General features: G+C 42.0%; 1 protein-coding gene across 2 annotated transcripts in view; it reads left to right on the top strand.

Annotated features, from left to right (window-relative positions):
• The window catches only part of Dpy19l1 (dpy-19 like C-mannosyltransferase 1), a 91,912-nt gene extending 71,022 nt beyond the window's left edge, over window positions 1–20,890 (top strand). Inside the window, exons 14-23 of one of the 2 annotated variants that reach the window (XM_021172503.2) lie at window positions 157–258; window positions 2,205–2,276; window positions 4,106–4,155; window positions 8,383–8,407; window positions 9,690–9,809; window positions 11,332–11,506; window positions 12,160–12,259; window positions 13,315–13,440; window positions 18,145–18,331; window positions 19,699–20,890. In XM_021172503.2, coding sequence (XP_021028162.1) covers window positions 157–258; window positions 2,205–2,276; window positions 4,106–4,155; window positions 8,383–8,407; window positions 9,690–9,809; window positions 11,332–11,506; window positions 12,160–12,259; window positions 13,315–13,440; window positions 18,145–18,301 — 927 coding nt within the window. In that variant the 3' untranslated portion in view covers window positions 18,302–18,331; window positions 19,699–20,890. Of the gene's footprint in view, window positions 1–156; window positions 259–2,204; window positions 2,277–4,105; window positions 4,156–8,382; window positions 8,408–9,689; window positions 9,810–11,331; window positions 11,507–12,159; window positions 12,260–13,314; window positions 13,441–18,144; window positions 18,977–19,698 lie in introns of those variants that run through there. The other variant, XM_029481372.1, reaches the window with a different exon arrangement.
• The last annotated feature ends 1,144 nt before the right edge of the window (window positions 20,891–22,034 follow it).

Here is a 22,034-nt window from a genome sequence, read left to right as displayed (position 1 = left end):
AGGTTGGAGGAACAGAACTTTCCTTAACAAAAGCCCAGAATTGGAACAATGGACTTTTTCATGCAGCAAAAACTGTTTTAGGTATTGTTAAGATTATAATGCAAAGTTATAATATTTTAGCTTAGTGTAATGATTCCTGACTTTCTTTCTTTCTAGGCTCATATTGGCAACTTATTAACATCAAAATTCTTCAGTTACAAGGATTTTGATACTTTACTATATACTTGTGCAGCCGAGTTTGACTTCATGGAGAAGGAGGTAAGATGTAATGTCCATTTTTCTTCCCTTGGCCATGCCCCTTTCATTTTTCATAAAGGGGGGGGGGGCTGCTGTTTCTCAGTGCATGGCTACCTCAGAGGAAGAATGCCTAGCAGCTTAATGAAAGCTCTTCCCATTTGTGTATTTATTTATGACCTTTTCCATGTTGGCAATTTGGAAACATGATTCCAGCAGTGCTTGGATGGGTGAACACAGGCAATTTCGATTGCCTCTTTTCAGGACTGCACTATTTCGTTTAGTTGGGCTCTCAGGCTCTTCACTTCACTTGCACTTAAGTTTCGAGATTTGAATGATCTCATTGTATTTAAATATCATTGAACACAAGTTTCCATACTAACATTTCTCTTTTGAAAACTTGATTCAGGTATTTGATGTTAACAAGACAACTAGAGAGTGGGTAGAGGATTGTGGGACAGAATCCTTCAGTGTGGATTAGTGGTTTTGAACAAACACATTTATTCTGTGTGTTATAGTGTACAAGTTCTTAGTAGTATACTACAAGCAGGTATTGTGAAAACAAAATGGGATTTCACATAGTCAAGAACTTCAACCTCCTATGTGAAGGATTAGTTTCAGTCCTCAATGAGCTAGTTAGTTTGAGCAAGCATGTTTTTATAGGCTTGGAAGCACCATCCATCTTGCATTTCTCTATTGCTGTTTATGCCAGATATATTTTTCTATAAGGCTATATGTATTGGAATGTACTAAACTGGCCACTACTTTATCGACACATTCGTTACCCCTGAAATCCCACTGTGATAATTTTATGTCCTGAGTGCCTGGCTGGCAGCCTTCAGTGTAGACTCTTATGTTCTTGGTCAAGTGTGCCATGATGACTCTAACTGCATGTTGGTCTTCATTTATTCTTGTCGTGTAATTGATATATGGTAGCTGATAAAAAGCTATACAAACTGTAGTAAGAAAAATCAAAGGAAGAGTATCTCTCCTAAGGTCTTAAAATACCAATTAATAGACATTGAGGCTTCTTTAAGAAAGTGGTAAAGAAAATAGAAGGCAAACATCAGCAGAGAACAGATGTAGGAGGGGCTGGAGACTCCAGAGAGTGTCATGCATGCTGCTCTCACCTGAAAGTGGCCATTGCAGGTCTGGTGAAAGAAATCGTGTATTGAGGCATGGCATGACTTCCTTCCATGTAAAGCTGTTTGAAGTATGCCATGCCTGTGCATCAGAGTCCAGGGTCTGTGCTGCTGAGGCAGCTGAGATCGTCCCTTGAGGGAGTGCATGCCTTTTATGGTATCGTATGTGTATAGTAGGAACAAAGACAAACCTTAACTGTTATTCCCCAGCACAATTCTAAACTGACCTGGTAGAATGGAGTAGACACAGGAGTTATTTATTACCTGTAATTAGCACACAGAAGTATAAGAGCAACATCCCAGCAGAGGCTAGAGTGGTTGATAACTGAGAGGTATACAGGACTGTGCTACTAAATACATTTCTATAAATTTTTCTGTTGTTAAAGTATAAAAATTAGTTTTCTTACCTTCATAAGCATTTGCCATTATTCAGCATGTATTTGTATCTAAGAAAAAAATGCAGTAGGTAACAATATGCATAAAATGTACAAGGCAGCTTGTTCCATGTAAATAAACACTGCTTTTTTTAGGATGAACAATAAGATATTCAGATAGGCAAATAGTGTGTAAAGGGAAGAATCGAGTTGCCTTTCACAGGAGTTTGGGAAACTGTACTTTTAGTGTTTTCAACCTAGCACTGGTGAAATGTTTCTATGGAAACGTGCTTTAATTTCAGTGATGGGAATCAGTGCACGGGTGGGCTGGCCTCTCGGTCGGTGAATGTTTGTATGCATCTTCTCTACCTTGGCCTTTAGAGATTCACCTGTTTCACCATTTGAAAAGAGGTTTTGTTTGGCTAAAACATTTCCCTCTAACACTCCATTTTAGACTCCTCTGCGATACACGAAGACACTGCTGCTTCCTGTTGTTCTGGTCACCGTCGCTGCCATTGTTAGAAAGGTGCGCTTGCCACTGAGAGGCCTGTTGCTGTAACTACACACTTTCTTGGTTTTGTATCGTAGATACATTTATTTGGCTACACAATAATCTGTCTTAGTTAATTGAAACATTCTGTATTTTCTTACTGATGGCCTTTGTTATGAATACTTAGAAGCCTTACAGATATTTTGCTTTCTGCTAGCATAAATTAGATGCAGGAAAGAATGGCTTAGGGTCTGATCATGCATTTTGGAAGACATTTCTAGAGGGCACAGTTGACCCAGATACGAGTTTATTCACCCATGTCCATTGACTGGATTTTAATACTAAGTAATATTTCCAAAAATACTTAATAAGTTAGCTCTTTTATATGATATATGTGCAGTTTTTAGTTACATCTTCAAGGGGTTTATTATTAATCAAAAAGAATTGGGAGACTTGAGTATATTGATGAACTGGATAATGTGTTTAGGCTCCGTGTTTACTTTGATAATGAAATTCTAAGCCCTGGTGTAAGCCAGGCTGAGGAACATGAATCTTGTATGACGAAAAGCAGGTATGAAACTAAGATCTTAAGTAGATTGTGATGGCAGTAACTGTGTAAGACTTAAAAGATGAGATTAATGTTCAGTTGAAGAAGATAGGACAAAGCCCAACAATGTATTGATCTCTAGTGATTTATGTTAGCACAGTGGATTTATCTGTGGGATCTTCTATACTGTAATTACTGTTCTCATTGGGTTTGTGCAGGACTTTGTAGCCCAGAGTTTTTCCCCATGGCATATTTTGATGTGTTACTCAGCCAGTGACCTATGAAGTAGACAGATAGTGCCTTGCAAGATCAGACATTGTTAGTAGCTCCCTTTGTGCCTGCTGTCACACTAGACTCAGGCTTAGCCCCCTCCTCCTATACCAGGCACCTGGTGGTACTCAGCTCTGCTCTCTCAACCTGCTTCAGCTTCTGTCAGTTTACTCAGGTTCACTGTGTGGCAGGCTCAGCACTTGCTTTGCATTTTTGCACTTTGAGTCATATTTAATAATCCTTAAAAAATGCCAGATACTGACCATCAAGAACCAATTCAAAGACTACAGTGGTCAGGCATGAAGGCACTTGACTTTAGTCTTCATACCTGACAGGCAGACACAGGTGGATGTCTGTGGGTTTGAGGCTGCCCTGGTATACATACAAGTTCTACGCCAGCTAGAGCTGCACGGTGGGGTGGGACTATGCTCAATAAAGCAAAGCGAGAGAGACTGCAGCTTTGATGGTGAGCGAGCTGTGATGGAATATAGTATAGTAAGATGAAAGAAGCTCCACTGGTTAAACAACAAGAGACTCAAATAGAAGGTGGGTGACTATTTTCAAATATGTAAATTTTGGAGATAGCACTTTGGACCAGAAATGCATAAATCAGTCAGAAAGAGACTGAGGCAACAGCCCAGTTGTTCTTCCAGGGGATAAACTAAAGTGTGTACAACATGCCATAGGGATGTTCATGCTATAGGAAATAGGATTTTAATAGGTTGGTGTCTCTGAGCCATGTCAGTGGTTCTGTGTGCTTGATTAAAGGAGGCACCTCATGTGGGGAAGGAACAGGAATGAAAGTCAGGACCAGCAGTCTTCTTAAGATTTGCCCCTTCACCCACCAGGGAGACCATTTCATCCTCTGAGCCTCTTAGTCACATCCTAAATGGGGTATTAGAATCAAGGACTGTGCTAGTACAAGGTATTGTTGAAATTATTATTTTCTGAGTGGTCTCATATCTCCATATTTCTCATATTTATATTAAGAGTCTTAACATTTATTTTTATAACTGCTTTTCTAAAGTCTTTAAAAATCCATTTGCAGATTTTTAATGATATGCGGGGTGTCGTAGCTAAACAACAGACACATACAAGGTAAGTATGGTCTTACTGTTCTTACTCCCATGAACTGGATGCTTGCTCTAGTGTGTACTTCTGTGTTTGCATGTTATACATTCAGCACTTCAGAAGGGATGCTCTCGGCTGTCACTGTTCTACTTCCTGTGGAGAATCCTGGCTCTGCATTCATTCATTAGATTTCATGCACAAAAGTCTGACCATCCCCCTTCACCCGCTTTCCTAGAGGGACACTGAAATGCTAGTTCAGCAGAGAAAATCAGTTATTCTGTTGGAGACCATTTGAGAAATAAACAGAGAAATATAAAACTGTATTCCTCATTTTTTACTCAACTTCCCTAAGAAGCAAAATTAAAGCATAGGTAACCAAGAGAATGTACTTGTAATTAAACAAATGAAAGGCCTTTACTAGTGGATACAATACTTAAATTCTGGGAAGGTTGACAACTTCAAACAGAAGAACTTCAGTTTGATAAAAGATGCTAAGAGCATGATTGAAAGGAAAGGATAGTTGCAGACAGTATTTGTGGTGTGTGACTCAGGACTGATAACAGCCAGAAGCATACACAGAACCAGAAAAAAATTACCACAAAAGCACCTTGTGTTTTCTCTCTCCACCACACTCAGGCCCACGACCTTCTTGTGCACTTTCATAATGGCAAGTTGTCCCTGTGTCCAGGTCTGCAGGGGTTGAACCCTTGTCCATAACTTGTTGCCTGCTCTCCCTGTCAGCCCAACTTTTCATGTAGCCAAATAGAGTAATTGAAAGGGTGAGTATTTACACATGACTCATGGAGGCTCAGAAAGGCCTACAGTCTTGTGATGAGGACATTTGGGGTAAAACTAAAGGCTTTCTGCTTACCAGAGTAGTAAGAATTGGTAATAACCGGGTCTTGCACAGCTGCAAGGAAAAATTGCCTGTGGCAAGAAACACACAATGGGCCTGCCCTTCAACCCAGCAGTTCCCCCACTGCAGGTCCATCCTGTGGAAGAGTTCACACAAATGGAGATGGAGGTCAAAGGGTGCTAAGCATGGTATCGTGTGTAATATGGATAGTTAATGTGGTCAAGTATATATGTATCGGTATAGAATAAAATTATGGTCCTGGTATAAGGTGGAATGTTTTGCCATCTTTTGGGGAATAGTTTGAGCATAAGTCACTGGATGTTTTTTGAAAAGCCAAATAATACATACAGATAGGTAGGTAGGTAGGTAGGTAGATAGGTAGGTAGGTAGGTAGGTAGGTAGATAGATAGATAGATAGATAGATAGATAGATAGATAGATAGATAGATAGATATGGTAACTATAAGTTATGTATTTGTATGCATTTTCTTTTATAACTTGAATATCCTCACCTTTACACTGTCCCTTGACCTTCAGAGCTTTGCTAACATAATGGAACAATCTTGTATATTGTACTGGCTAGTTTTGTGTGTCAACTTGACACAGCTGGAGTTATCACAGAGAAAGGAGCTTCAGTTGGGGAAATGCCTCCATGAGATTCAGCTGTAAGGCATTTTCTCAATTAGTGATCAAGGTGGGAGGTCCACTTGTGGGAGGTGCCATCTCTGGGCTGGTAGTCTTGGTTCTATAAGAGAGCAGGCTGAGCAAGCCAGTTAAGAACATCCCTCCATGGCTCTGCATCAGTTCCTGCTTCCTGACCTGCTTGAGATCCAGTTCTGACTTCCTTGGTGATGAACAGCGGTATGGAAGTGTAAGCTGAATAAACCCTTTCCTCCCCAACTTGCTTCTTAGTCATGATGTTTTGTCTAGGAATAGAAACCCTGACTAAGACATATATCATTTAGAAACGGTTGGCTATAACTGTGCCTTGCTTGTACCTGTGAGGATAGGTAGGAAAGGGGGAAGGACTCTGTTTATATGATGCCAGCATTTCTCATCATTTGAGGCAGTGGTTTGTTTTGGTTTGGTTTTTTTGTTTTGTTTTGTTTTGTTTTTTTTAAAGAGTTTGGAAAAGCAACTTCAAAGATAGTTAGTAACTGTAGTGGGCAATTCTGGAAAAGGAGGTGAAAACTTTTCATAGAAAAATAGAACTGCCTCTTCAAGAGTAACTTAACTACAGAGGCAATTTCAGAAAACCTGAGTCCTGTGGGCTTTTCAGGTCACTGGGGTCCAAGCTCTCTTGTGGAAATGGACCAGCTTGTTGATATCTCATTTCACATAAGAAAAAAGTCATTGTAAAACAGAGGAGGAGGTAAAGGACGGTAGTCATGGCCTCATGTAGAAACTGCATCAGCTCTGAGATTGTCCTGAATGCAGTCGTGTGGCAGGGGTGCTGGGATTGGCCTTCCCTGCTGTCCATGGGAATGGCAACTGACTGTATCATGTTAGCACTGCATGTGCTCAGGAAATGAAGACTGAGCCTTTGCTTGGAAAGAAGGGACATTCTACCTCCTTCATGCTTGCTTTGTGTATTTGATAAAATCAATGTATACACATTTTTTTGTTGTTGTTTTTTTGAGATCAGATTCCCAAATCAGATTATGTTCTTCCCAGGTTGGGGCAAGAGGCTCATTGAAACAGATATTCATCTATGTTCAAATCTTGGGAACAACTCTAACTCTTTCAGTGTTCCCTTTGTCAGAAAGCTTCCAGATCCAGCTTTCCTATCTGACACCTCCATTTTCCCCATGGCTTATCTCAGAATCCATAGTCTTTGATTCTGCTCTTAGGGCCACATACTAACATTATGCAAATCTTGCCATTGTCGTATTTAGAAAGCTATCCAAACTTTGACTACTGCTGCCCACTCTTCCTCTGATCTGTTAGCACTGCCTCCATGGATTACTGCCTCTGTGGATTACGGTCTCCTGCCATTTCCTGACTATCTCTGCCTCGGACCTTGTCTCCAGCTGCAAACATTTCCAGAAGAAATCAGAACACACCATATGCTTGTTCTCTTCAGTCCTTCAAATCACTTAAGCTCAACTACATCACAGTCCTCATTTTGGTCTCCAGGACCTTGCATGGGTCCCCTTTTCCTCCCTTCCGTGGACCTCTCTTAGTGTCTCTCTGCCTTTTCTCTCTCCAAGTACACTGTCTTACTGGCTGGCTCAGGAGGACCTCCCTGCACTGCCTGCTCTTTGCCTGCAGGGTCTTCCACTCTCCCCTCTCTGATCCACTCATATACCACTCAGTGGTGATGAGCCTTTCTAGGCAGTTATGATCCTGCATGTTACACCCTTTCCTGTTCTCCACAGCTGCAGTTGCTGGGAGTCAATTGCTTATTTACCTTCTTTCCCTCTGACTTTAAACCCTGAGAGACGTGTGCTTTTAGATCTTGTTACTTCCCTTTCTCCTGCATGTTCAGTATTCGGGGAACTTGAGTAGATAGATGACTAGATTATACTCTGGACTCTTGCGTGTGTCCCATTTTAGTGGGGAAGGGCAAGGTAAAGTGAACACCAGATAAAATGTGAATCCTGTGGGATGGGTGTGGCCATGAAGTGGACACTAGGTAGGAGATAAGCCTCTCTGGTGGTTTTAGGAATCAGTTAGCTTGTGACCAGATCACTGCAATTAGGGGAGAACAAGGGAGGAGGTAGCTGTCTAGGATGAGGAGTGGGGTCACTAGAGGAGGAACATTGAAGCTGGCGAACTGAGAGTCCATATTAATTGCAGAGGAACCTCAATCATTTTAAGCAAAGCAGAGGACTTTGAAGCAAAGGAATAGATGGATGGCTGATCCTTTCTCTAAATGTTCTTCCTGATATTGTAGGAATTGATGGTTAGCAGGGAAAGATGAGGGCAGGACTTATCAGTCTCTAAGCACAGTATCCGGAAAGAGAACAAACATTTAAGCAAAGCTGAGGGCAGGATGTTAAACACCTGGTGCTGAGAAGACTGCCCGAGGCGCGGTGTCTCTGCCATTTCTGTTGCTGCAGTAGTACAGAGAGCTCAGGGATCAGTCACGAGGGCAGGAAGCAGGCACATGGGCTCTGAAGGCTTCAGAGTTCTCCATGTCAAGCCTGAAGTGATCTGCTGTGTACACCATGTGATTATTGGTATGGTAAATACATACCTAGTCAGATGCACACTGCCATTTTAAAAATAAACTATCTTAAATGGTTGTATACTAGCAGTGGGATAAAATTTTTAGTTTTGATTTACATATCTGTGTCTTGAGAGGAATACTAAACAAGTTGTAAAAGCTCTTATTTGTAGAGAAGAGGTCAATGGAGTACTTCGGTAGCCAGTCATCTTTTTTTGTTTTCCTTTCAGAAAACAACAATTTGAACATGGAGAGGTAAATATTTAACATTACCAAGACTTTACTTAATATACACTGTGCGTGTGTGTGTGTGTGTGTGTGTGTGTGCATATGTATGCATTCATTCTTTGGTTTATAGTCCTGGTATCTAGGTTTATTGGTACTTGTCATTAATTTATCTTCAAAATTCTTAGATATGGTTTGCTTTTTGTAGGAATGAGCAAGCTGATTGGCTGACTCATTTGCTGAACTGATAAACACTTTTGGTCAGTGAATGAGTCGCTGTAGTAACAGCAGTTAGTTTCTAGAGCCCAGTGAGGCAAGTGTGCAAGGTATCCTTGTGTGGTAGAATATCACATTTTTCTACACCTTGTCCAGAATCTTCAGAGATGTGACTGGCTGCTGTTCCTACCTTCCAGAGATAGCTGGTTTCACACAGTGCAGGGTGGAGCACTGTGGTTCAGAGGCAGAGGCCTCCATTCCTCTGCCCACTTCTGACCCTTGTTTAATGACAAAAACAAGGTAGACTTAAGGTAGACCTGGAAATCAGGCTGTGTTAACTGCACAAATGCTTGACTGTGTGGCTCTGATAAAATCATACAGCCTGATAGTCCATGATAACAGTTTCCCCATGCCTGTAGCTTCTCATTGAAGTGCAGAGAGCAAGTGAATAAAGTAGTGTCGCTATGACTCCTTCCACAACCGAGCCGGGGTTAGGGACAACAGCAGCTTCTGCACACAGGACTGCCACATCTGAACTCACAGCAGGGGTTGCCCGCACAAGACCTGTGGACCCCCAAGCCAGTCCACATTCTAGCATGGATGGGGCCAGTGCTTATGAGCCTCTACCCCAAACTCAGACACTATAGACTGTCGATGGTTTCTGCAGGAGGGAGTATCAGTTTTCTTTAAAGATGAGGCCCCTGGTAGGTCCAAAATGCTCCAACAGATGACCTCAAACCCATGAGAAAGTTGGGGAGGGAGGGAGAAAGGGAGAAGAAGAGAGGAGGGGAAAGATGTGTGTATCTATGTATACACAGCACAAAGTAGACTCTGAGGTATTACTGTTGTAAAGGAGGACACAAAGCTAAGAGGATATGAAGAGTCTGGGGAGTGGCTCCAAGACTCTGGAATTAGGGAAAGTTGTAGGGAATGACTGTGTTCAAGATGCCTTGTTTGGAAGTTTCTAAGACTTGATAAAAATATTCCATAGAAAGAGCCATTTAAGAAATCATTTCTGCAATTTCTGCATGCTCAAACTAACAATGTCTTGCCTTCACAAATGGTAGAGATGAACACTTGTCTTTCCTCCCATCAGTTGGTTTACCATGCTCTGCAGCTGTTAGCGTACACAGCCCTTGGTGTTCTGATCATGAGACTGAAGCTCTTCCTGACACCACACATGTGTGTTATGGCATCCTTGATCTGCTCCAGACAGGTAACTTAGTGACAGTTCTAGGCCAGCCTTGGCTACTAAGGGATCCTAAAGTAGTACTGGGCGATGGGCTATAATTCTCTACCCCTGAAGTTTCTTCTCTTTGCTTCTGAATACAACTTCCTATAGCCTAGTGGTCTGCTCTTCTAGCTTGTAAAATTATCCTGGCAAACAGCAGATACCACATCCATGCAGACTGGGCTCATCAGCAATTAGTACAGGTGCTGATAGAAAAGACAACTTGACTGTAGAGGAATTTTTTTATTTTTCTATCACATATTAATTTTGATATTATTATTATTGGGGGTAGTTTTTTGGTTTTAAAAAAAAAAATTCCTCTATGTATCTCTGGCTGTCCTGGAACTTGCTTTGAGGACCAGACTGGCCTTGAACTCAATATATCTGCTTGCCTCTGCCTCTTGAGTGTTGGGTTTAAAGACCTGTGCTTCTGCCAGCTAGCTATATAATTTCTAAAAGTGGGTTTGAAGTTAGCTTTCAAATTGTGTTCTCCTATTTGGAATCAAGCTTTAAGATGTTTTTCCTTGTGTGTACATATGTACATGTGTCCCTAGTTTTATTCTTTAGTCATCCTTGATGATTTACTCTTATTTATCATGTAATAATATTCAGACATTTCTGCTCCTCTGTAGTGTGCCTGTCAGTCAGCAAAGGTACAGCCTCACCTCTATTAACTGTAACAGACATTTACGAAGCACCAGCTCTTAGTTCTAGGTTTGTCTGGTCCCCAGAATTCAGGCAGGGAGCCTGAGGGAAAGGAAAGTGGGATGGCTCTGTCCTGAGTGTGGACTGTGTGTATGCAGATGCTTCACAGTGTGCACGCTCTCTTAGAGAGGCCCCACACACCTCTCCCATTCTCCTCCTCTAGGCTGGATTGGGACAGCAAACAGAGCTGGTGGCAAGTCCTCCATCTTGACTCCGACCCCACCAATGGGGCAGGTAACAGTGTCTACACTGTGTTGCAAACTCAGAAGGACTCTGCATTGGGTTAAGTTTGCTCCTGCTATGGTACTGGAGATCAAACCCAGACCCACAGGCACGTGCTGTACCAGAAAGCTGGATCCCTAGCCTATTCTGAACCAACAAGTTTTATAAGTGGGCTCTTGTTTTTGTTTTAGGCTGGACCTTATGAATCAGACAGGTAACCTGGCTCTTCTTGCAATGCTTCTGAAGCTGTGTTTCTTGGCTACAATAGTTTTGATACCGAATCTCATTGTTGAAGTATTATTTGCTGGACCAGCAAGATGGCTCAGTGGGTAAAGGCACCTGATGCCAAGCACGGTGACCTGAGTCCAATGCCTGCTGTTCACATGAGGTGGAAGAGAGAGCTGACTCCACAGTTCTCCTCTAACCACTCCCGCCTCCCATGGTAGTAATAATGAAATTCTTGTTTAAACAGTCCACGTGTGGCACTGCAGCACAGGTTGAGTTCTTCCTCAGGAGGCTTACCGTGCTGGTACACACTGCTTTGTACTGATGGTCACCAGGGTTTTTTCTTGAATTTCAGCTGTTTGGATGGCTCTTTGGCAAAGTGCATCCTGGTGCTGTTGTCTTTGCTATATTAGCAGCAATGTCTATTCAAGGTTCGGCAAACCTACAAAGCCAGTGGAACATTGTAGGGGAGTTCAGCAATTTACCACAAGAAGAACTCATAGAATGGATCCGGTACAGCACCAAGCCAGGTAAAATAACAAGAAAGCCCTGCTAGTTTTTAATCTACCTAGGATTCTCTTTCCACCACAATTTCATGTTACCACAAAATCCTACATGACGTCTTTTAGAGGAGTTACCACTATTGGCTACATGGTTTAAGGTAGGGAATGCTATATACACCTTAGTGATTTAGCTTGTTATTTTCATATAAGTCTAAATTTATAAAAGTTTTTCAAAGTTCTACATTTATCATGATTTTGTTATGTTTCCTTCCTTGATGGAATTTCAGTATTATTAGCCTTCCCATTCCCTTTTACCAATGGGTCATGGCCCTTAAGTCCATGTGTCTCCATGAAAACTTGCTGTCCCAGTAGGACGTGGTTGGTGCTGTGAAACGTTCTTAGTCAGCTGGTGACAGTGCTCCAAGATATTCGAAAAGACAAGGAAGAGAAAAGAAGCTGATACTCACTGCTCAGCGCTGACCACCCTGTTCCCCAAGCCTGGCTACAGACCTTCTCTCTGTCAGCCACTGGCTTCATTCTGCTGCTGCCCTTGAACCTTTAACTTGTGGCCTCCCTGGCCTTCAGCAGCTCCGTTACTTGTGGAATAGCTGGGCTGTCCTGACAGCGACCCCTGCTGACGCTGGTCCGGCATGCTCCTGAGTCCATGCAATTGCTTCTAGATGCAGTGTTTGCAGGCGCCATGCCCACCATGGCAAGTGTGAAGCTCTCTGCTCTCCGACCCGTGGTGAACCACCCACATTATGAAGATGCAGGTCTAAGGTAAGTGCACAGGTGCATGATGGGAAGGACAGGTCTCACACAGATAGACAGTGAGTGAGGATCCCAGCAGAAGAGGAGGGTTTCTGAGAAGATAGGGTCAGCAGGGTTATTTCAGAGTCATTCATGGGGAAGGAACGGCTGGGCTGGAAGCCAAGCTGTTGAGGCTGTATGGTGCAGTAATGCTGGTATCTTTGGTTAAAGCTTTCTAGTGGGCAGATAAAAGAAATCCTATCAGTTGTCCAAGGTATCCAGGTTGGCTTGGCACTATCACCCACAATTGTCCAACATTCACCAGTTTAAGGTTTTTAGTAAAGCCTCCTCCTTATTGAATTTTTTTTTTTCTTGAAATCTGAGGAGTCAGTTGGAAGAGATTCATTCAGTGGGATTTCTGCTCTGTTTTTATGATATTGTTTGCTATAATGAACTTAGATATTTTGCGTAGTCATATAAGGTTTACTTGTTTTCCCCATAAACCATGCATTCTATTCTCCTGGAAGAGGTGATAGATTTAATATAGATGTACTTTCCAGAGGAGATAAAGCTAGTCATTTCCCAAATGATTGGATGAATGCTATTAGCATATTGTTTTGCATAACAATGGGATGCACATTTTATAAATAAAAAGCTTTTTCATTAAAAAGTCAATTTCAGTGCCATTTTCCAAAGCAGTTTTGTAGAGTAAGTTTTTCTCAAATCTAGAAATCAGTGGAGAGTTGTGTGGGTTGCCAGTGCCTCTTGCAACTGTGTTGGTGTGTGTGCTCTCATCCTTGCTTGCACTCAGAATTTGCTGGACAGTTGTAGGCAAAGCAAGGGGGCAAACGCAGCATTAAGTTTGGAAATACGGGTGTTCTTTGGCACCAAGCCCCTTCTCCCAGAACCCTGGGCTTCATCCGCCTTCTTGTCTGACCTCCCCAGGAGCCTTGCCAGCTCCTCCCAGGCCTTTCCACCTTCTGTCTTCTCTGGAGTGTGCCTAAGTCCCATCCCATCCATGTAACGCTCGCTGTGCCCCTTCGAATCCGGAAAGTTTTTGCCTACTTATTTTTTTTTTCTTCAAGAGCCAGAACAAAAATAGTATATTCAATGTATAGCCGGAAAGCACCTGAAGATGTGAAGAAGGAATTGATGAAATTAAAAGTGAATTACTACATTTTGGAAGAGTCGTGGTGCATAAGAAGATCCAAGTAAGTATTTCACACAATTCATAGTTTATAATCTTAAGAGTGAGAAGTTAGCTTAGACCCATGGTAAGTGTTTTATATGTATGATATATAATTGATATATGTAAAATAAAACATTTTCAAAAGTATGAACAAAACACTCTGTACATAATTTGAATTAGACCTTTTGACTCACTATAGAAATACACTTTTTTAACAGTGATTGCCTTGAAGTGACTATATTCAGATTGATTGATAATCTTCCAAATTGTTCTTGTTTGCATTTAATTTTTTTTTAGACAGTTTAGTTAAAATTGACTTAGGTCTCTGAAACCAAGTAATGAGAAAGTCTGGCTGTGCCTCAGAAGTGCAGCGACAGCTAAGAGACTCACTGTCCAGACTGAGTCTACACACCTGACACATGTCCTGGGGCTGGATAATGTTGTCTGGTAATATCACTTCACGTGAAACTCTCCTTTCTTGTTTTACCTACATCCTCCTAAGTTGATAGTTTGACTAGTTTACTTCCATGAAGAAATTCACTGATCAGAGCCTAGCTACAGTGACAGAAAGATCTCAGAATGGAATATAACTTCTGAAGTGGACATGACATACAGCCTTGCCAGGGGCTGGGCACACCCCTGGCATCCCAGCACTCAGCACATCAAGGGGAGGGTTACAGATCTGAGTTACATGTGGACTTTGACAGCAGCCTGGATTGCATAGCAAGACTGGCTCAAAAACAAACCAAAACAGAGCTCAGCCATGCTGAAGACAAATAAGACAGCAGATGACAGTGACTTGGAATTCCAGGTCCAAAGCGTCCCTAAACGGGGAGCACAGGGCTGGATGATTTCACCAGGAGTTGAGGGCATTGTATGTGTTACATCAGAACTCCTACTGAAGCCTTTAGGGGGCTGCTCTATCCTTGTGTGCTGTTTACTTCAGTGATACTACAGGGCATTAAGAGAAACTGCTCACATAAACCTCATGAATGAAGACAGTTCTGTGACGTAGCGTCTGTATAGTGTTGTCTACAAGACCTAAGCTAGTCACTGGCTATGGAAAGCCCTTCCTATGAGTAGGTTCCAAGTAATTTGAATTTAATCATTTATAGAAACTGTTATTGCTGTTATCATGTAGAACATGTCTTAAATGCTTATAACCAATGTCAAGGAGATGGCTTAGCATTAAGCCATCTTGGTTACTCCTACAGAGAACTTGGGTTCATTTCCCAGCACCCTTGAGCTGGCTCACAACTATCAGTAGCAGCAGTTCAGAGGATCTGATGCACTCTCCTGGCCTCCACAGGCATTAAGCTCTTATGCAATGTACATACACATAACACACAAAACATTCCCTCACATAAAAGAAAAATTTAAATGCTTGTAGTGATGTGGGTATAATAAGATTCACACACTCAACAATTATCTCTGTTCTGTACATTGTACAGAATCCAAGTGTCTAAGTATTATGAGGCCATGTAAGAAGGCAGTGCTGGGTGAGCATTTGCAGCAGCTCAGCATCTTGACAGCCTTCTGTGAAGTTGGAGTCTTTAGCTCCTTGGTCTTCCCCCTTTAAGAAACATGAGGCCACTGGAACAGGAAAATCATTTGCATAACCTTTCCTCCAATTGATGAAAATTGACCCAAAATTGATCTTTGTTTTCTAGTCCCTTGTGTGACATTTTTTAATATGTCCAAGTTGCCAAAGCCTTGTGTTGTGCAGTCTTGATGGAGAAGTTTGGGTTTGCACAAGTCTGGTGGTGCCATCCTTCGATATGGAGAGAATTGGTTTTATGTGCATGGTTAGGGACATAGAGGACACAGAAGATATAGAGGTTCTCAACCTGTGGGTTACAACCTCTTGGGGTCAAATGACCCTTTCCCAGGCGTCATCTAAGACCATTGGTAAACATAGATATTTATATTACCATTCATAGCAGTAGCAAAAGTACAGTTAAGAAGTAGCAATGAAACTATTTTTATGATTGAGAGTTACTACAACACAAGGAATTGTATTTAAAGGGTTGCAACATCAGGGAGGTTCAAAACTACCGATATAAGGCAATAAAGCAAGACCAAGGCCAAGCAAGACCAGTACTGTTTAACTGGCTTCAGATCACTCCAACTGCAACTCAGGTTGCAGCAGAGAGGGAGCACATCGTGCCTCTGCCATCTGGACATGGACTTGATAGCGTTGGCTGGTTTCATCAAGAGGGAGAGGAGGCAGCCAAGAGGTGGCTTTGTCCTGCCTGCTTCCTGTTCCTGTTCCCATGGAAGTCCAGGCAGACTGAAGGCATACCCTCTGGAAACCTTGGGCAGGTCCACGAGAACTGTCCTAGTCACAGTTCCGCTTTGTGTCTTGGACACAATGAACATTTAAGTTACAAAAGAGAGACAGGCACCAAAACATAGTGATGTTACATTATGGCAGCAAAGTGTGAAGTGACCAAAGTGCACATCTACACAAGACAGTCCATCAGTAACCCTAGATCAGAACTAACAGCTATGACGAGGAGCAACTGGGTCTTCATGGACCAAAATGCAAACAATAACTAAATTGTACTGTTACAAGTCCCATAATGTCCCCAATTTTGTGAAAGCAACTCAGAACTGTCCTTGTTTATGTGAGAGGGAACATGGATCAAAGTGCTAGCAGGATAGATAGATGCTGATATTTATTAGCAGTGCCTCTGAGAAATGATATTCAGGACTAGGTGTGTACCTGCTGAGTGATGAATATTGGACTGGATAGTCAGAGAGATAAGATTAAATGGAACTTGGACTTCTCATAAGTGTTTCTTAGGGAGGGAGGGAGAGAGGAAGGTAGGGAAGGGGATGGAAGAGAAGAGAAGAGAAAGAAGAGAAGAAAAGAAAGAAGAGAAGAGAGAGTGAGAGCGAGCAGTCATGGTCCATTCTCTAATATTTTAACTTTCCCTTTCCCCCTTCCCCCTTCTCCCTCCCCCCTTCCCCCTCCCCCCTCCCCCCTTTCCCCTTCCCCTTTTCCTTCCCTTATTCTGAGTAAGCCTCATCTATGCTATTCAAGCATGCTGCCCAGACCTTTTTCCTCCGTATATGTGTGTGTGTATGTATGTACAAGTGTGCATTCATTTGTGCATGTGTGCGTGTGTGTGTTTTGAGATATCATCTCAGTAACTTGCTCAGGCTAGCCTTGAACTTGAGATGTAACTACTTCAGTGTATGCCGGTGGCAAACAAGTAAAAACAGAATAGCCACATGAAAGTATAGCAATCCTATAAATCTGATCTTGTTTAAAATGTTTAAATTATTTGGATGAGTTATTTAGGCAAATATAACTTTATACTAGGTTTTGTTTTGTTTTGGAGACAGAGTCCTTCTATGTAGTCCTGGTTGTCCTAGAGCTCATTAGTAGACCAGTATGGCCTTGAACTCACAGAGGTCTGCCTACCTCTGCCTCCATAGTGCAGGGATTAAAGATGTGTGCCACCATGCAGAGCTATCTATATTGTTCTTTATAAAAATATATTATTGGCTGAGCACGGTGGCACACATCTGGAATTCAAATCCCTGAAACTCTGAGTCAGGAAGACTGTAAGTTTCAGGCTATTCTAGGCCATACAGTGAGACCCTGATTTTGGATGGGAAAAAAAAAAAGAAAAGAAATACATTGTATATACAGTTTAGTTTCATTTAGCTAAGAAGTAAGCTTACCTTTGTCAGGTGTCAGATAGTTTGTATATCCAGAAATGCTCAAACTGGACTAGAGGAGGATTTCTGGTGATTAGATAAGAGCCAGCATTCCTCAGGAACTGGTGAACTGGTTCCTATTGGCCACAAGTGTCATAAAGAGTCATTTTCCTTACCCCTGTCAGAGGGCACATTTGATTGCGTGTCAGAGCCCGTGCTGGGCCTCAGGCTGTCTCCATACCATCTCACAAGTATTTGTTATTCATTTCCCAGTTGCTAACACTGGCCTTTCTCCCCTCAGTCCCAGCTCTGTCACTCTCCTGTCTCCTGCTATTCTTGCTTCTCTGACAGACAGCCCTGGCCTTGTCCAGTCTGCTTCTTTCCCTCTCTGCTCTGGACTCTTCCACAATCCTCTAGATATTTTCACTTTTGGCCATATCCAGTCTACTTCTTTCTCTCTGCTCTAGACTCTGGGTATTTTTCTCTTTTACCTACAATAAAAACCATAACCTCTCGGCCATATTGGCAGTTTCTTTGCTGTGTCCCTCCCATATGATCACAATACGACTTTCCTTTAAAGTGACTCATTTTAGAGTATAATGAGTACACCTTCCCCAGGAACTAAGCAAATTTCATGATTGTTAAAACTAATGCGTTTGTACTCGGAGCTTGGTGCTGTAAACATGTGAGTGTCCTCAGTCTGCACACTCTGGGGGCGGGCAAGCCAGTGCTGTGGGCATCTTCCCGTGTACACAAGTGGAAACCTCTATCAGCACATTCTTGATGAGTCGCAGAGGCAGAGCGTACAGGAGTCTCTCAGCGGTCTTATCCAGCACACGCATTCTGTGCCTCTCCTTATACTCCCTGATGCTGTGTTCCCATTGTCCTAAAGAGGAGCTATGGCCGCTTACAAAATTAACGGTGACTGTTGTGTGATTTAAGAGCTATGCTGATTAATGGAAGTAGGAAAAGTGTGATGAGACAAGAAGTATAGACACTGCTGTGCTGTCTGCACTTGGATAATGTGCATTGACTTTAAACTGTGCTACTTCTCTAGGCCTGGATGCAGCATGCCTGAAATCTGGGATGTAGAGGATCCAGACAACGCTGGGAAAACACCCCTGTGCAACATCTTGGTGAAGGATTCCAAGCCTCACTTTACCACAGTGTTCCAGAACAGTGTTTACAAAGTCCTAGAAGTTATCAGACAGTGACTGCACGTGCATCTGCCAGAGGACGCATCAGTAATGGCTTTACTGCTTTGCCACTAACTCAGACCACAAACCTTTAGAAAGTCTTTGAAAGTAACTGTTTTCAAATGGCAAGCATTTGATTTGGTCAATTTGTCAGTCTGATTGTAAAAATGACTTACACCAGATCGATTAGTTACTGTTTCACTGCACCTGTTAAAATTTGCTATGCAAATGAGTATATTCGTGTACTTGGTTTGAATATTTGTGTTATGGTGAACAAAGCCATCTGTTTAGAAATACATCATGGGTCATGACAGATGATATGAAACTACAGTCACTTCTGGACTGATAGGGGCCTGTTCGCACCTTGCTTTCTATTTACCTCCTGGTCTTACCTTTGAACACTGTCTCAGCTCTCAGTCCAGGCATGGTCGGCCTGTGGGTCACCTGTTCACCTCTCTTCCGGGTGCTCCTTTTGTTGTGTGTTGCTCTTGTGAATCAAGTGTTTCCTACCTGTTGTTACCCAGACTCCTGGGTATGGTGGCAAGGACCAGTTCCTTTAGTTTCCAGCTATGTGGTATGTGTTTCTCCCCACACAGACTTGGCTTCTTTCCCACATAAATACTGTCTTGTCTTTAGATTGGTTAGCAAGTGCTTATTCTTGGTTAAAAAACTAGTAATTGTGTATTTTCTCATTTTTAGACTTTTTCACGTTTTCTCACAATATTCCTGGTCCTACTGCGTGATTTTCTCATTTTTCGACTTTTTCAGGTTTTCTCACCATATTCCAGCTCCTACGGTGTATTTTCTCATTTTTAGTATTAATCAAATATTATATTTTAATACCTTTAATTCATTTAAAAATTTTTATGATTAATTACACTGTTAGGAAAAACTATTTTGGACAACCTCAAATATTGATGCATCTATAGCTTGATATATATATACATATGGAGAGAGAGAAAGAGAGAAAGAGAGGGAGACATAGCTTGTGGTGGACTGTAGTTTTTGCTAATTTTACTTTCACTATTAAGATAAAATAAAACCTAAGTAACTTCTGTCAAAATGTAAATGAATAGAGTTTTTAATTTTGCTTTCAAAATTGCCTGTCTTTAATAAGACAAAGCCTTAAGCCTTATAATTTTGCCTCAAAAAATAAAAAAATTTCAGTGTGTAGAGTGAGTATGCTCTCCGTCTTCCCCATTTTTTTCTTGTTTTTTTATTTTTTGAAAAATTCCTAAACTTGCTTTGAATTTCTTATGCAAATTTTGTTTCATGGAAGTTAATTTGTGTGAAATGAGATACTTCAAAACTATAATCTTCATTGTTGTAAGTAATGGTTTTGAGGTTTTAAATTCTAAGCAAACTGACCATGGCTGACTACCCATGTTTTATGCAGTCTTCTCTTTATTAACCAGAGGCAGATGAACCTCGGTGTGGATTGTCCGTGAGACCTGAACCCTCAGGGATGGCTTCCCGTGCCCACTCCAGTCCTGGCAGCCACAGAAGGAAGAGCTGCTCTTTCTGCCTTCTTCCCAGAGCCGAAGGACAAGCTTGTCTGGGGGACATTGGTCACCTGCAAAGACAGCACTTGCAACTGAGGAGTGTGGCCTCAGTAAGGAGCCAGCCTCACCAGCCAGGGTCTCCCTCCCTGAAGCTGCCCGGGAGCTGTTGCAGACTGTGGCCAAGCTTCCTCATCCGACGCTTACTTTTATTTCCCAAGCTTTTACGAACTCAGAAAATAGGGGAGCAACTGGAGGTCATGGTTTAGGGGTGTTTGAGTGATAGTGTGGCAATTCAGGGCAATGTAAAGAAAGGGGCAGGCATGGGAGTGAAGGACACATGCCCTGCCTGCTCCGCAACCCTTCTGCAGCCTAATATGGCTGCTGTGTGGATACAGCAGTTAGGATTTTTTTTATCACCTTTTAAAAGTTATTTTCTGTCCTTACCCTCTAACAATTCCCTTCATAATAAGTTCACATGTAGTGATTGGAAATTCTGTACAGAGAAACAAAACATTAAAATACTATTAGAGCCAGTTCACATGCTGGGAAACATTAAAAGTAGTCTAAATTAGTTTTTTTGCAGAAACCTTTTGTAACAAACAGTATGTCGTAATGTAACTCCAGCAGCAAGCTTTGCTTGTATTTAGGCAAGTCAGCTTGGAACTGCAGCCTTGGGGCCCACTGAGTTCTTAGTCCAGCACATCTAGTAGCAGTGTGGCGGAAACACTTTATGGCAACATGGAGCAGTATTAGATTTTATGTAGCTGACCATGCAGTATTAAAGCTCAGTATTTTGCATATTTTTAGCATTTACAAATATTTTTGCTTTAGTGTGAAAAAAGGAAAGAAAGACAGAAGGCAGTTGAAGAGTTATTATTGTGACATTAAAAAAAAATAAGCTGGGTAATATGTCCATTAAAAGCTAAACCTCTAAAATGCCTGTCAGAGTGTGTGCTGTTCCGGTAGGCCAGCAGCACGAATGAGAAGACAAAAGGATGTGTCTGAGCTAAAGCGATCCTGCACAGGAGTGTTGTATTTTTATGAATTTTATGCCCCTTGTTTACATGTACTATATATGTTAAATTAAAAAAAAATCCATGAAAAATGTGCCAATTTTTTCCACCTGCTACTGTCCTCTGCACCCATCTGTGGCTGCGCACATTCCCATCTGTAGTCAGATGGCCGTGAGCTGATCGACATCATCTTGCAGTCTTTGGTAAAATGGGGAAAGGTAACAACCTGGGGTCCATTGCTGATGGTAGGGGCGCGAATCATCCAAAATGGTATGGTAGTTATGGTCAAAGCCACACGTTCCTTTGTCCTTTTCATCAAGGGACATATGTATTGGTATAATTACAGAGTTGCTAACAGCTTTTCTCATAAATTACACCAAAGACCATTTGTTGTAAAAGATTCCCCAAATTATAGTACATTTATTTGTACATTATTGCTTTTGCTGTTTAGGGAAGGCAGTTTAGGGTGTTCACCCATATAGAACTAACTTACTGTTTTTTGTTTTGTTGTCGTTGTTGTTAGATTTGTTTGTTCGTTTGTTTGTTTTTCAACACGGTTTCTCTGTGTATAGCTCTGGTACTAATCTATAGACCAATCCGGCTGGAACTCAGCAGTTTGACTGCCTTAGTCTGATGGGGTTAGAGGCGTGTGTTGCCACCGCCCAGCTTAGAGCTGACTTTCTGACAAAGCTGCACTTGGATTCTGACATCTTTGGAGAATGGTGCTCTGATATGCTAATTCACAAGCTAGTGGCCATAAGAAGTACCCATAAAATCTGGAAATTTGCCAAGCTTCTCACTTGGCTGATCTAGATGGGGACCCCAAGATTTACATTTTTATTAGTGTAGTTATATATGATGGGCTTCATTATGACATTTTCATACATGAATATGTTTGGGTCACTTTCCCCCCTCCATTGCCTTCTCTTGTCCCCTCCCGCTCTCACTGATCACTTCCTATTCCCAAAGAATCCTCTTTTTTGTCTTATTTCTATCTGTGCCCGTGTGTGCGTGTGCGTGCGCGTGTGCCCGTGTGTGTGTGCGTGTGCGTGTGCGCCTGTGTGTGTCCCAGCAGATTTATTTAGGGTTATTACAGGTTTGCAGGCACATGGATGAGGGAGTGATTATACAGGAGTAGGGAGAGTTTACCAGCTGCTCAAGGCTGAAGAAAGTATCCCTCTGGCAGCCTATTAACTGCCTGTAGATCTTCAAGGATGGGTGGGGCCCTTCCCCTAG

The sequence above is a fragment of the Mus caroli genome, chromosome 9 (assembly GCF_900094665.2).
Source record: "Mus caroli chromosome 9, CAROLI_EIJ_v1.1, whole genome shotgun sequence".
NCBI classification, from domain to species: domain Eukaryota; kingdom Metazoa; phylum Chordata; class Mammalia; order Rodentia; family Muridae; genus Mus; species Mus caroli.
This window is presented reverse-complemented; position numbering and strand designations above follow the sequence as displayed.